The 12,929-nt window shown below is 45.2% G+C and overlaps 2 protein-coding genes across 9 annotated transcripts in view; both read right to left on the reverse strand.

Annotated features, from left to right (window-relative positions):
* Nucleotides 1–127: 127 nt before the first annotated feature.
* Nucleotides 128–4,763, reverse strand: h3f3c (H3 histone, family 3C). Its single transcript, XM_020085835.2, has 4 exons — nt 3,722–4,763; nt 2,382–2,525; nt 2,083–2,236; nt 128–1,536 (listed from the first exon to the last, which is right to left on the reverse strand). Exons 2-4 carry the CDS (start codon nt 2,507–2,509, stop codon nt 1,408–1,410), a joined length of 411 nt encoding a protein of 136 aa, XP_019941394.1. The 5' UTR covers nt 2,510–2,525; nt 3,722–4,763; the 3' UTR covers nt 128–1,407.
* Nucleotides 4,764–6,250: 1,487 nt separating this feature from the next.
* arhgap32b (Rho GTPase activating protein 32b) overlaps nt 6,251–12,929 on the reverse strand; it is a 98,626-nt gene continuing 91,947 nt past the window's right edge. For all 8 annotated transcript variants that reach the window (XM_020085759.2, XM_020085758.2, XM_020085755.2 and 5 more), the window contains 5 exons: nt 12,620–12,765; nt 12,458–12,532; nt 11,550–12,380; nt 10,571–11,232; nt 6,251–10,093 (listed from right to left, as the gene is read on the reverse strand). In XM_020085759.2, the coding sequence (XP_019941318.2) occupies nt 7,808–10,093; nt 10,571–11,232; nt 11,550–12,380; nt 12,458–12,532; nt 12,620–12,765 (4,000 nt within the window). In that variant the 3' untranslated portion in view covers nt 6,251–7,807. The remainder of the gene's footprint in view (nt 10,094–10,570; nt 11,233–11,549; nt 12,381–12,457; nt 12,533–12,619; nt 12,766–12,929) is intronic.

Raw genomic sequence — 12,929 nt, forward strand, 5'->3', positions numbered from 1 at the left:
AGTTCTCCTACAATGATAAAAAGTGCAGCACATGGCTCTTGTGTCCAACCTCTCTTTTGGAAAGTCACAGTATCACATCAGATCCCCGCTCTTCCAAAAATAAATAAATCACACCGGCTGCCACCACTTTATTCTAACACCTATTTATTACCACCATAATATGAGAAATTTGGAAAATACAAAGATCAGCTTATTTATACGTCAGAAAATCTTGAGGAATAAGAAAAATATAAAAGAAAACAAATATGAGGTTATATTGTGTATCACAAATTTTGAGAAAGGGACAGATTATATGCTCAGATCTACAGAGTGCAGGAGACGCAGACCCTAAACATGCAGAGTGTAGCTTTCACTATGATTCTATTCATACTGTTGTGACAAGTCTAAAGCCTATCTGATAAACATGGAGAGACAGAAGCCTATAATGTGATGACTGATCTACAGAGAACAATTGAGTGGATGGGGAGATGGTAAAACACCGCCCCCTGTGGCTGCTGTTAGGAGAGAAGTTGCATTGGAAAACAAAGAAGCCCTTCTGATTTTCTACAATACATCAGATCACTGTAAAAAAAAACAAAAAAAAACTGACAACCACGTTGACAATATCAATTTCTTTTTCTCTTAATTTGATGATTTTGGATGTGGTAGAGGAAGAGATGCTTATCCATGATTTATATGCATTAAAAAAAATAGACACCATATCCACAATGATAATCAATATTCTTAAGCAACCAAGAGATTCTTGTCTGTTGCGCACAAGTTGCTTTGAAGATCAGAGCTCACACGTCCACACAAACACACCAACAGACCAGCATCCCCTCCCACTTACAGATCACTGAGGTGAAGGAGGTGCAGCGAGCCGTCGGGCTGAGTGTAGAGGGACGGACTGAGTGTAGAGGGGAGGAGGGTGTCCAGTTGGACAAAGGCCTGGGGACTAGTTTTAATAGCACCCTGCTGTGGAAGTTGCAGCTCCCCTTAAGCAGACTAGCCCCTCGGTCATGCCCCTCTGATTTACCTGTGTGCCACACAAACTGCACCTACCGGCCCCCCACCCTAGACAAATCCAGGTGAGCTCACGGGTGGGATTCATGTTTTGAAGTACCACCCAAACCCTGTGATGCCTGATTGAGCATGTGTGCACTTGTGAGTCTGATCTGCAAAACTTTTTACATGCACGAAAAAGGTACCCTAAAACATTTGGTGAGGACATAAAAAAAAAAAAACTATGAGAGACCAGACTTCAACATATTTCTATCTCTTCATAATCAGGGTTACGCTAAAGTCTACTGAGAAGCTGGACAGGCTGGGGAGAGAGGGGGTGGGGTGAGATGAGGCAGGTGGGTGGGGTAGAATGAAGGAAGGAGGGCAGGGACAGGTAGAGAGAAACAGGAACATCAGGGAGGCCGTCTAAGCGCGCTCTCCGCGGATGCGGCGGGCCAGCTGGATGTCTTTGGGCATGATGGTGACGCGCTTGGCGTGGATGGCACACAGGTTGGTGTCCTCAAACAGACCCACCAGGTACGCCTCGCTGGCCTCCTGCAGGGAGAGGGGACGACACATGTTAGCAGGAGAGTTGTGTGAGTTTTAGTCATACCATGATATCTTTATTAACCCGTTTAGACTGGATGCAACATATGTGTATATACCTTTAAGAGTGGGAGCTATGTTTGCATGCTTCTCCCTTTAGAGCCAGATGAGACGTGTGAGTGTCATCCACGATGTCACAGTTTTCAATACATGTGACTAATGAAATACATTGTGATTCACTGGAGATTTTACAAGTTGAGTTTCAGACAATGGCTGATGGTCTAAGTGAGGTTATCGATATCAGGTTAGGGTTGGAAGAGTTTCATTGACGAAGAGAACGATGAACATAACGATGAAGAAGATTCAGACCCAGAGTATTTTCCTGCTGTTTTTTTCAAAAACACAAACTTTAAGGAAAAGCCATGCTTTACATGATTTCCCTCAGCTCTTCAGAAAACACTGAGGCCAGTTACAAACAATGTTTAGGTATTTAAGTGTGTTTTTATTTGCTGCCTTAGGTCTTAATGGGTTAATATACTTTGTGTAGACACACACCTGCAGGGCACCGATGGCAGCGCTCTGGAAACGCAGGTCAGTCTTGAAGTCCTGAGCAATCTCCCTCACCAGGCGCTGGAACGGCAGCTTACGGATCAGCAGCTCAGTGGACTTCTGGTACCGACGGATCTCTCTCAAAGCCACGGTGCCGGGCCTAAAACACACAACAAAGTTCTAGCTCAATACACCTAAAAGTGTTATCTGCGGACGTGCTGCATGACACAAATCGAAAAAGATTTATTTTTACTGGATGTGTGAGTTATTCCAATTTGTTGACAAGTGGAAGTGCATGTAATTACCTGTAACGATGGGGCTTCTTCACTCCACCTGTGGAGGGGGCGCTCTTTCGGGCAGCCTTGGTGGCGAGCTGCTTACGAGGAGCTTTTCCTCCAGTGGACTTACGAGCAGTTTGCTTGGTACGAGCCATTATGTCAAAGTATCACCTGAATGCGAATATGAACAAGAGGAATCCTATACATTAGTTTATGATGTAGTTCATATTATTTCTCCCGGACCTGACATTAAGCGTACACCCTCAGCTCGGGATATTTAGTTTACAGTTTCACAGCTAAAGTTAACTGTTGATTGAATTATACACATCTACTCAGAAACAACAGCATTGGTGTCTTCATCGTGGTCAAGGTTACTTTATTTGTGTCCCTTGGGAGAACAAGTGTTTTGGGAATTGCTGCATTAAATAGGACACGTGTGCAAATTTAAGTTCTTGACCTTATTATGTTATGATCTGGCTCTTGAATTGGACCGAACTGAATATCTTGTATACAATCCCTTCTTCATTTTGCCATGGACTTTTGTATACATCACTTTGTAACTCCGTTTAGATAAGTGCTAAACAAATAAAGTAGTTATTATTATAACCCAAATAAATCCTCTCGTGTTGATGTTATCACAGACGCTAACCCTCAGCTAACAGGCTGTCACGTTCAGTGTTGTTGTTGCTCTGGCAGCGGCACAGACACGCACAGCGCGCTGGGCCAATCCCTACGCAGCGGCCTCCCGAGCCCAACCAATCACAGCGCTGCCCAGGCCCGTCTCTCTGCAGCGCACCAATCAGCAGCGTCCCTCTCGTATTCAACCACCAATAGCGTTTCGTTGTGTCGGGCTTTGAGGCGGGAGGAGCAGGAGTAACCCCGCCTCCTACCGCAACATTATGGCCGCAGAGCCAAACGAAGCTCCGACACACACACACACACACACACACACACACACACACACACACACACACACACACACACACACACACACACACACACACACACACACACACACACACACACACACACACACACAAGTTTGACATTTTCTCCTAAAAACACGAACCGAGCGCCCACGAGACATCACGAGCACACAAGGAGACACGCGGCGAGACGAGCTCCACCAGCCGCGGAGCAGGCGCCGGGTGTCCGCGGAGCCGCGACGCAGGAGCGGCTGCAGCGGAGCCGCCGTGAGAACAGAGGAGGAAGAAGTGAACCCGGAGCCCGAGTCTGAAGCTGCTTTTCTCCCCAGCGTCGAAATAACAGCTCGTTTCTCCTCCGACCGACTCCCCCCGATGACCGTCCCGTGCCCTGCACTTTAAACTGCTCCGCGGCGGAGAGAGCGACGAGAACGCGAGACTTACCGGCGGTGAATTTCTCGCTGTTTCTTCGCTCCGGCGCGAGAGTGTTTGTCTGGCAGACTCAGATATTTACTATCTCACACAATGGAAGCGGAGCGGGAGCAAAATGGCGGCGGTGTCAATCACCCGTCTCCCACAATGCAACTGTCAACATTTGTAAACACCAACTTTTACTATCAAGTACTTTGAAATACTGTGTTCTCTCATCGCACCAGTGACAAATACCACCTTAGTTTGACTGTTATTGTGTTGCTGCAGTTTTTTTTACGACTGTTTCTTTGTTCACTATAGAGATCAGTACTAAATAAAATACAAACCAATGCGGGAAAAATAAATATTGATGCACTAGTCTCTCGAAGGACATAATGAAGAGTAAATCTAATTTATAAGGGTGATCCAAAACAAAATCACTTTTAAAAATATCAAAGAAAATGCAACATGTTGTCACCAGTGAAAAAAGTAATTCAGTTCTTCACTTCAGTCATTTCATTCTACGCTGATTTATACTTTAAATAAACTCATTCCTGCTCCATTATATTTTAAAGACAAAATACAATTTCTGCCCATTAGCATTAACATCTGCACCAGCTATACATTGAATTGATGCCCACAATAGTATATTACCAATTATTAAAAACAGTGATTTGAACATGAAGTATTTTCACTTGAACTCTAGTATAATTTGAATGCTCCCCTGCCAGTGTGTTTAATGTGACTTTAGGTGAGAGTCAGATCAGTTAAGATCCAAGCTTATTATGACAAGCAGGTATGTTTTCAGTTCAATACACATTTTAGACAAAATATAGAATGTGGTCATGAAGCAATGAAACACTGAAGTTAAAAAAATCCAGCAAGCTAGATAACAGAGTATGTTACTATGTATGTAGGGAAAGCCTTTTCAATGTAGTATAGTGTTTGTGTACAAACAGAACAGTGCACATTTCTCAAGCAAAGAACAGAAAATACATGGATCCATGATCTCCAACTCGCATTTTGATTTGAATATTTTTGTAAACAGTATTCACATTCATTAAATATCATGTGTCCTCCTTTACCTTTGCAGTGAGTATTTTTTATTGATTGTTGTATCTTTCTTACAAAGCTTTTTATTGTGTCATATGAACAAATAAAACTCGAACACATGCCCATGTTTTCAATAATTTTGGTTGAACCTAAAATATAAAATTTGGTTTAAATAAAAAAGTAAGTTATTTTTGTAATCCTTTAAAACAGCCTTATTATGCATTCCAGTTTGTTGTTAGAAATTAGCCCTCAGGGTTGATGTCACAAGGATATCTCAGATTAACTCTTTGCAAATCTATTTGAGCACTCTATTCTGAATTAAGTGACTAACAAATAAGTGCAGAAAACTAACCCCAAAAGGAATGTTTTACTTAAGCCTGTAGAAATGTGCAGATGAAAACAAACTCATGATCATCACATGAAAGAGTAGAGAAAATCAGAATATCAGCTGCCGCTCATGAGCTCAGGTCAGTTGTGTCAAAGCTGTAATCAGTTTGATCACTGATGCTGAAAAACTACTTTGATTTATAACCAACCTTCATGTTGGCCTTTTTAATACCTTGATTTTTTTTAGTCAAATGTACACATATCACAGTTCTGTGTCCTGCTCAAGCATTCTTCTAACTTTACTGGTATTTTTTATCTCTTGGCTTGAATGTTTTATCTTCCAGTATTAAAGCAACTGTTTATGCCTCTTTTTAATAAAATGAATAAGTCGGAGTTTGAAACTCCAGCAAAGAGTGACTGGAGGGGTATGACGAACAATGTTCAACCCATGGAGAGAATGACCTTTTCACTAAATCTAGGAATTGTTGCAATATTGATACCTGGAGTAGGGAGCATTCTATAGTTGATCCAGATTGTGACTGGGAGCCAGTGGAGGTCATGTGGAACTGGAAAGATGGTGGTCACTGCTGTGTTTTGGGGCAGAATCCAGATTTGGTAATGCACACTCAATAAACCGAATCCTGATTGAAATGATTGATATAGTTCTGTACGAACACAGAAAGACGTGTCAGCATACCTGAAAAAAAAAAAAAAAAAGGCAGGCCAGGAACTTAAGTTAACACCAGTGCAATAGTGTTACCACTGTGATCAATACTTATTTAGGATAAACTGCTCTGGATCAAACATACTTCAAATAAATTTTTTTTAACATCCTATGTAGTTGATAGAGCCCTTTACACACACGCGCTGCCCATAGATGCACTGTATGAATGTGTGTGAATGGCAAACTGTACTGTAAAGCAATTTGAGTGGTCATCAAAACTAAAAAAAGCTCTATATGAATACAGACCATTTACAATTTACACACACACACATCCCTGTGTATTGAGAGGACATTAAATTCACTCTAAGCCTCCACATTAAAATCGAATGCTTTACATTGTTTACCACAACATGAGCAAGTTAGACTTCATGACTGCTATGAGTTTGTGCAGATTGACTTGATTCTGAACCAACCACAAGAAACATCCTGCACATAATAACACACATGGATTACAGCTATTCCTGACCAGTTTTATTTATTTCATCTCTAACTTTAGATACCTCTAGTTTGAGACAAGAGTGTTTTCACATTCAAGTACACAGTGCCTTACTTTAACACCCCATCTGAAAAGGTAGAGGCTTTAGATAAGGCAAGAGGAGCAAAACCTGCAAGCAATATAGAAGTCAAACGGTTACAGAGTACAACCTGGATTTAGACATTTGAACATATTATAGTTTTTCCATTATGATGAACCAAAAGGTCATGTAGTATAATACCAGATGAATGTACTATACATTAGTATCCAGCTTGAAAAAAGTGGCCCCAGAATCTTTAAAAAATGTTTCCATCCCTCAATGTTTTAAATTCAGAACCAGTGAGGTGATACAAAACTGAACAACCACAGCAGGTCACCTGCAAACCCTGAACTGCCAAGAATCCTCAAGAGTGATCTGAAATCACATTGTTTGTGCAGTATGACAATGGGCTCGTATGACAATGACAGTAAACAAAATCACGTCTGTAGGAACTCAATTTAAGGCTCGTCACCAAGTTGTTTTCTTTGCACTAAGCAGCGGCAACATGTTCCTCGCCACGGTGTTCGAGAGGATGTCATTTTCAGATTTGTTCAGTTAGTCCAGTTCATGAAAGTACCTTGATTTTGAAGAAAAAATAAAAATGACTTCTGACACCCCTGCGTACACATCTAAAGCTACAACACACACACACATCCATCTTCCCCACTTTTATCACGTTATGTGCAACAACTGCCCCGAGTCTTTTTGGTCCCTCTTCCACAGAAGAACAGACAAGTACCAACACATTCCATCAGAAGAAATCAAATCTGCTCATAGCAAAGTTATGTAAAAATGGCACAGTCACAGAGAAAATGAGAGATTGATAAGCTTTGTATTAACGGAAACAAACCCACTGCAGCTCCTTATTAAAAACTCACACTCAGCTGGATTCTTCAAGACAAACATGGACACACCGTGACGCCTACTTGAGTACATATTATCAGAGAGGGGGGGCGTCATGACCTACATGTTTCCTCCTTCAATAAGTTGTGCTGTAACATCCAGAAAGAACGCAATGGATAGTGAACTACACAGAACTGTTCTGTAAGAGATAGAGAGTGCATGCATTTCTAAAATGCAAACCTTAATCCCAGTTGATGCTCAGACCCAGCGCCACGCCTAAAAAAAATACAACTAAAAATCCCTTTTTACTAGCGATTCTAAATTCATATATATATATATATATTGTCTATATATATATTTTACATTTTTGTAGTTCCTGTTGAAAGTACCTTACGTCTTTCATATCATATACACTTTTGACTGGGTACTGTCTCAATTAATCACAATAACATGACCTCTTGAACAGTAATTTCAGGTACATTCAGGACTTTCTGTAAAAAGTCTTACAATTTTCTTTACAATTCATTAAAAATACAAAGGAGCAAAAATATTGGTGATGCGACAGTCCACTGTCCTGCAGAGGCTGCTCAACCGTAGCTCATTAGTCTTTCTTCTACACAGCTAAAGATAATTTCACAAGTTTCCTCCCTAAATGCTTTATTCTGTACGGATCTCTGTCTCTGACCTCTGCATGGCCAGCTCAGTCTGGATATAGGCTCCCTGGCCCAGTGCTGTGGAGTACGCTCTGTTGTTGTGGCTCGCTGAGAATCCAGGGGCGGGATAGGAGCCGGAGCCTCCACGTTTTTGGACAGGAGCCTGAGGTTGAGGTACTGGGTGGTAATCGTCCAAGTTATCATAGTGGGACTGTGCCGGTTTTGCGCTGTGTTTCTGATATGAGTAGTCTCTGTCCACGTCGGCTTTGCCCTGGTTGTAGTGCTGCTGCTCTCGGACGCTGTGCGATCGCTCGAGTTTGGAGCGGGCCACTTGTTCCCTTGGAGCCGACGGTGGGTCTTCCGCACTGTGGTATCCGCTCGACGTTTTCACTTTACTCTGGTGGTGGTCAGAATCAGGACACTCGTAACGGGGTTGGAAGTTTCTCTTGTTGGGATACTCCTGCTGCCAGTGTTTCGACCTGCCGCTGTCTCCACCCAGCTTGTCGTCTCCAGTCTCGTACTTGGCCTCGTGTCGGCCGCTCTCCTGCTGATGGGAGAGACTGTGGCTCAGAGTAGCAGGAAGGGAGTGAGAGGATTGGCATTTTTTGGAACTGCTTTGCTTGGTATGTCCATCCGACCTGTCACCTACTACATTGCCCTGGACGTGCTTGTCAGTCTCCATGTACATGAGGACGTCAGGGTCTGACACCATGTGTCTGGGGAGGTAGCGGCCATCTTTGCTTTCCGCTACAACCAGCACAGCTTTACCTGGGTCAGATTTACTGCGCAGGTGTAGGGTTTCATAACCTGATATATCTGCTGGTGTGAACAAGCCGACGTTGTCATACTGAGAGAGGACGGGGCCTTTAATCCTCTGTCTGGCCCTGCTCTCCCTGCGGATGGAGTGCATGCGAAGCCTTTCTGACTCCTCGGGGTCCCAAGAGAGGTAAGACGCAGCCTCCTTGGTCCCATGGCTGGGGGGCATGTCCCTGCTCACGAAGCTGTGCTCCTTCCCGGGTGGTATAACATGGCGAGCAAGGTAGTGGTAGCCAGTGGCCTTTCCACCTGGTCGGCTGGCAGCAGCTCCAGGATCTCGGCTGCCATAGGAGTGGATGTGCCGGATTCGGATGGTGCCATAAGGGTCGATGTCATAGTAAGGAGCCTCCAGAGGGCTTGAACCAGAGTAAGGACTATAGCGATACTGGACCCGCCCGTTCTCAAAGTAAGGCTGCAGCTGAGTGACGTGGTAGTCGGCTTGTGAGGACTGCTGTGAGGACTGCTGTGAGGACTGCTGCGGGGGCTGCTGCTGCTGGGGCTGCTGCTGTGGGGGCAGCTGTGGGGGCTGCTGGTAGGCTTTGCACGGATACACAGGCCTGTGGTAGAAGAATATGTCATCTTCTGGAGGAACCTCTGTCCTTTGGATGGGCACTGAGCGGACAGCGGAAGGAACGTGGAGTGAGTGCACTCTACGGATGGTGGGATAGCCGTGGGTTCTGTCATGGCTATAACCCGGATGCCCTGGCCCCGGTGACACAAACACACTGCGGGGGTTACCTCTGGATTTAATGGAGTGGTGGTATGACCTTGGGCCTAAAGTGCTGTATCTGTTGTCTACTCTGGCACTATAAGGTATCTGAGGCTCAGACTTGGACACGTAGGAGAGGTGTGGGGGGACACTGTCAGGCCGGTAGTGGTGTGGCATGGTCTGCGGGCCCAGAGGAACAGGCCTCTGGTGGTAGTATGAGGCTCCTGGAGGTTCAATTAAAACGGACTCTCCTTTACCGTGGTACAGGTAGGCTGGCTGGTGCATTGAAGATTTATGAGGAGAAAGAGGATGGTGAGGCAGAGCATCTTCATGGTGGCCAGGTGCAGGTCCCTCATCCATGATGTGATAGGAGGCTTCACTTTGGCTGAGCGCTGCAGTGGCCAGTTTGCTCTCGATGGTGCGGACAGGAGGGGCAGGAGGTTTGGGTCCGTAGGAGTCGTGATACTTTGCAGGATCTGTGCAGGGCTGTACTGGCTTAATGGCCTCCCAAGGCTTCTCAAAAGGCTCAGCAGAGGTGGGGGCCACTCTTGCACTGGCCTTCGAGAGTGTCGGAGGCTGGGAATGGACTTGTGTCTGAGGCTGCGTCTGAGGTTGAGGCGGTGTAGGAAGATGAGGCTGTATCTGGGCTTGTGTTTGATGCTGTGGCACGGACACAGCATGCCTTTTGGGCTTTTGAGCAATTGGAGGCGGCTGTTCTGAAGGTTTTGGAAGGATTGCTGGTGGCGCAGTGCCCTCTGATTTAATCTGCGGAAAACACAACAAAACAGACTTATTTACACCGAAAAATTATTATTTCAATAATCATTTTTATGTTTTCATCAGTCTGGTTACTGAGCTGTTTCATCACAGAAGCAGCAGCAGAATGTTATATTTGTTCTTTTACTTGTTTTAGTTTTTCATGCTCTTCTTTTTCCTCTGAGAGTGGAGCCTTATGTTTAAGGCATAGTTGGCTTGTTTGATTTACAATGCAAGACAGCACTGAGTATTAGACAGCTCTTTAGAGTTATATAATCCTATTAGAACAAACAGACATGTGAGTGGATCATCTCATATTGCTTTCAGCATGAGAGTAAGTAAACATAAGTGTTGACTCACTGATGTTATGCAGCATATGTGAATAATGAGTACATTTTGATCATGTTTTTGGCAGGGCAATAATATGATCATAATAATGTATAATCATCAATCAACATGATGAAGCTAATAGGATGTGACACTTACCTCAGGACCAGGTTGTGGTAAGACTCCTGTGTCTTTACAGCTGTCACTGGGGGTGGAGGCTGGGGTGGAACTGGCTGAGCTGGTATGAACTGGGACCTGTCCTGCAACAGCCTGGTGTCTTTCTGGACTTTTCCTTGTTGGAGAAGTCGGGCTTACTGAACTTGAGAGTGGAGAGCACTTGTATAGAGGAGTGTCAGGTGGGGTGGGGTCTTTTGGTGGTTGTGGTCCAGGTGGACCTCTTGAGGACTTGGCACTGTCTGGCGGCTTGGTGATCGTGCCGGTACACTCAAGCGGCTGCTGCTTGATTGGAGGACTAGGAGAAGACGGATATGATGAGGCTACGGGGAAAGCCGCGGCAGTGCCGTTTGGTGGTGGGGGACTTTCCCTTTCAGCTCTCTCCTCGGAGGAAGTCTGGAAATGTGGGTCCAGCGGATGCGGCAAGTCCTGGAAGTCACAGGCGTCCTGCAGAGGGGACACCGGTGTTGGGGGCTCAGAGGACCATGACTGAGACTGAATGGAGACCTGCTGGGCAGACTCAGCGAGGGCAAGGGCCAACATGCGGGCAGCATTTTTAGGAGGGGGAGGAGGAGGGGCAGAGTTGGGAGCTGTGGAACTGAGGGAATGAGGGGTGAGGTCCTTTGAAGAGTCCGGGGCTACAACTCCTATCAGGGACACAAAAACACAAGGGATCTCTAGTTGAATCAATAATCAAGAGAGCAGTAGGTGAAGTAAAGAAGTGACAGCAGGCAGGCAGGTTTTAAGGTGCTTCAAGAGTGGGAGGGAGAGGAAACGTTAAGCGTAGAGCTCAAGAATCATATAAAAACATTGATGTAAATGATGAAATCCATGCAAACCTCTGAAAATATATCAAGAAAACAATCATTTATGTAGTTGATTGCATTGATCACATTATTTTCAGTCAGTCAGAAACATGCCAAAAACTACATTTACAATACAAAGGTCATTGCCTGCTTCTTACCTTGGTGATTCTGGCTGCTGGCAGCTGGTGTCTGCTGAACGCTGTCCTCTCCCTTCACTTCTCGACTGTACGTGTTGTCAAACGCTGCCAGCTTCGTGTGCAGCTCCATTTGGAAAGCTTCACCAAGGGACAGCTCAGCTGCCCTCAGCAGCACACTGCCCATCAGGGGAGGAGAGTCCTTGGGTATAACAGGAGGAGGTAACGGCTGTGGATGGAAATCCTGTCCAGCTCCATCTATGTCAGGCATCTCTGTAGAGAAAATCTTTGAAGTGGCAAAAGGACTCATGCTAATTGACTTTCCAGATTTAATAGGCGACACAGCCTGTGTGGGTTTATCAGTGTAAGAATAGGAAGTGGTCAATCTTTTGCTTTCCATGTTCTCTCCAGCAACACCACTGAAGTCTGTGGGAAACAAGGGGGTAGACAAGCAGCCCAGGAAGGAAGCTGAGAGGTCGGAGCCATTGGTCTTGCCACAGACGCTGCCGGGGCTCCTCTTTAATGTGGAGGCCTCGGCCCCAGCTGGTGAGTCATCTAGGGGGAAGGCATAGGAGGTGTCTGGGAGACTGCACTGGAAAGACATGGGGTCAAAGTCCAAGGAGGCCATGCCAATGTCTGGCGGGCTGAGGTCCACCTCTTCGCCTGCTGAGCGGGGAGGTGAGATGAGAGCAGGCACACAGATGGGCCCGTCGTCCCCGTCGCTGTCCTCTGTGCCGTCCAGGTTGTCATAGGAGTTGCAGTGTTGCCGGCTGTCCAGCAGCTCGCCGTTAAAGGAGGCTGACAGGGCATCGCTGCTGGAGCGCGGCCTCCGAGGACGGTACACCTTTGACTCTCCTGAAGAAGGAAAAAGATATAATCAGAACTAACTCACTTAAAAAGTCAAAGTGAAATGAAAGACACAAAACGTTTACCTTCCACATTATGCAGGGAACTCAGTGACTCTTCACTTTTGGCTGATCTTAACGTTGCTGTGTCTCCTCTGCCTCCTGTAACATGATGATTAACAGATATCAATATTCTTAAACTCTTCAGTCAGTAGGACTATTAATTTAACTTGTAGAGGAAAGACTCACCAGCGAGAGCCATGGCTTTCAGTTCATTTGGCTCACTGGGATTGCGGTGAAGCTTGCGCTTGGACATGGAAGAAGACTTGCCCAGGTTGAAGAAAGAACGCCAACTACCCACAGGGGACTTCTTGGATTTAATAGGAGGCCTCTTCCTGTGATTAAAATGGTGGAGAACAGACAGGGGAAAGTTAATTTCATTAAAAGATAATCAGCTGTGTGTAAAATCAGATCATCTTTATTTTTAATATAACTGTCCAAGTCTGAAACTAGAAACAGCCAAACTGAACTGGCAAACTGTGCCGGAACAAAATTGGTC

Source organism: Paralichthys olivaceus, chromosome 15 (genome assembly GCF_024713975.1).
Source record: "Paralichthys olivaceus isolate ysfri-2021 chromosome 15, ASM2471397v2, whole genome shotgun sequence".
In the NCBI taxonomy this organism is placed as follows: Eukaryota; Metazoa; Chordata; class Actinopteri; order Pleuronectiformes; family Paralichthyidae; genus Paralichthys; species Paralichthys olivaceus.

Excerpts from the sequence above, each read along its gene's own strand:
- h3f3c (XM_020085835.2), bottom strand. The coding sequence starts at position 2,509 with ATGGCTCGTACCAAGCAAACTGCTCGTAAGTCCACTGGAGGAAAAGCT. Across the intron at positions 2,237-2,381 it reads AAGAAGCCCCATCGTTACAG|GCCCGGCACCGTGGCTTTGA; the intron begins GTAATTACATGC and ends TGTGTGTTTTAG. Across the intron at positions 1,537-2,082 it reads CTGCCATCGGTGCCCTGCAG|GAGGCCAGCGAGGCGTACCT; the intron begins GTGTGTGTCTAC and ends CTCTCCCTGCAG.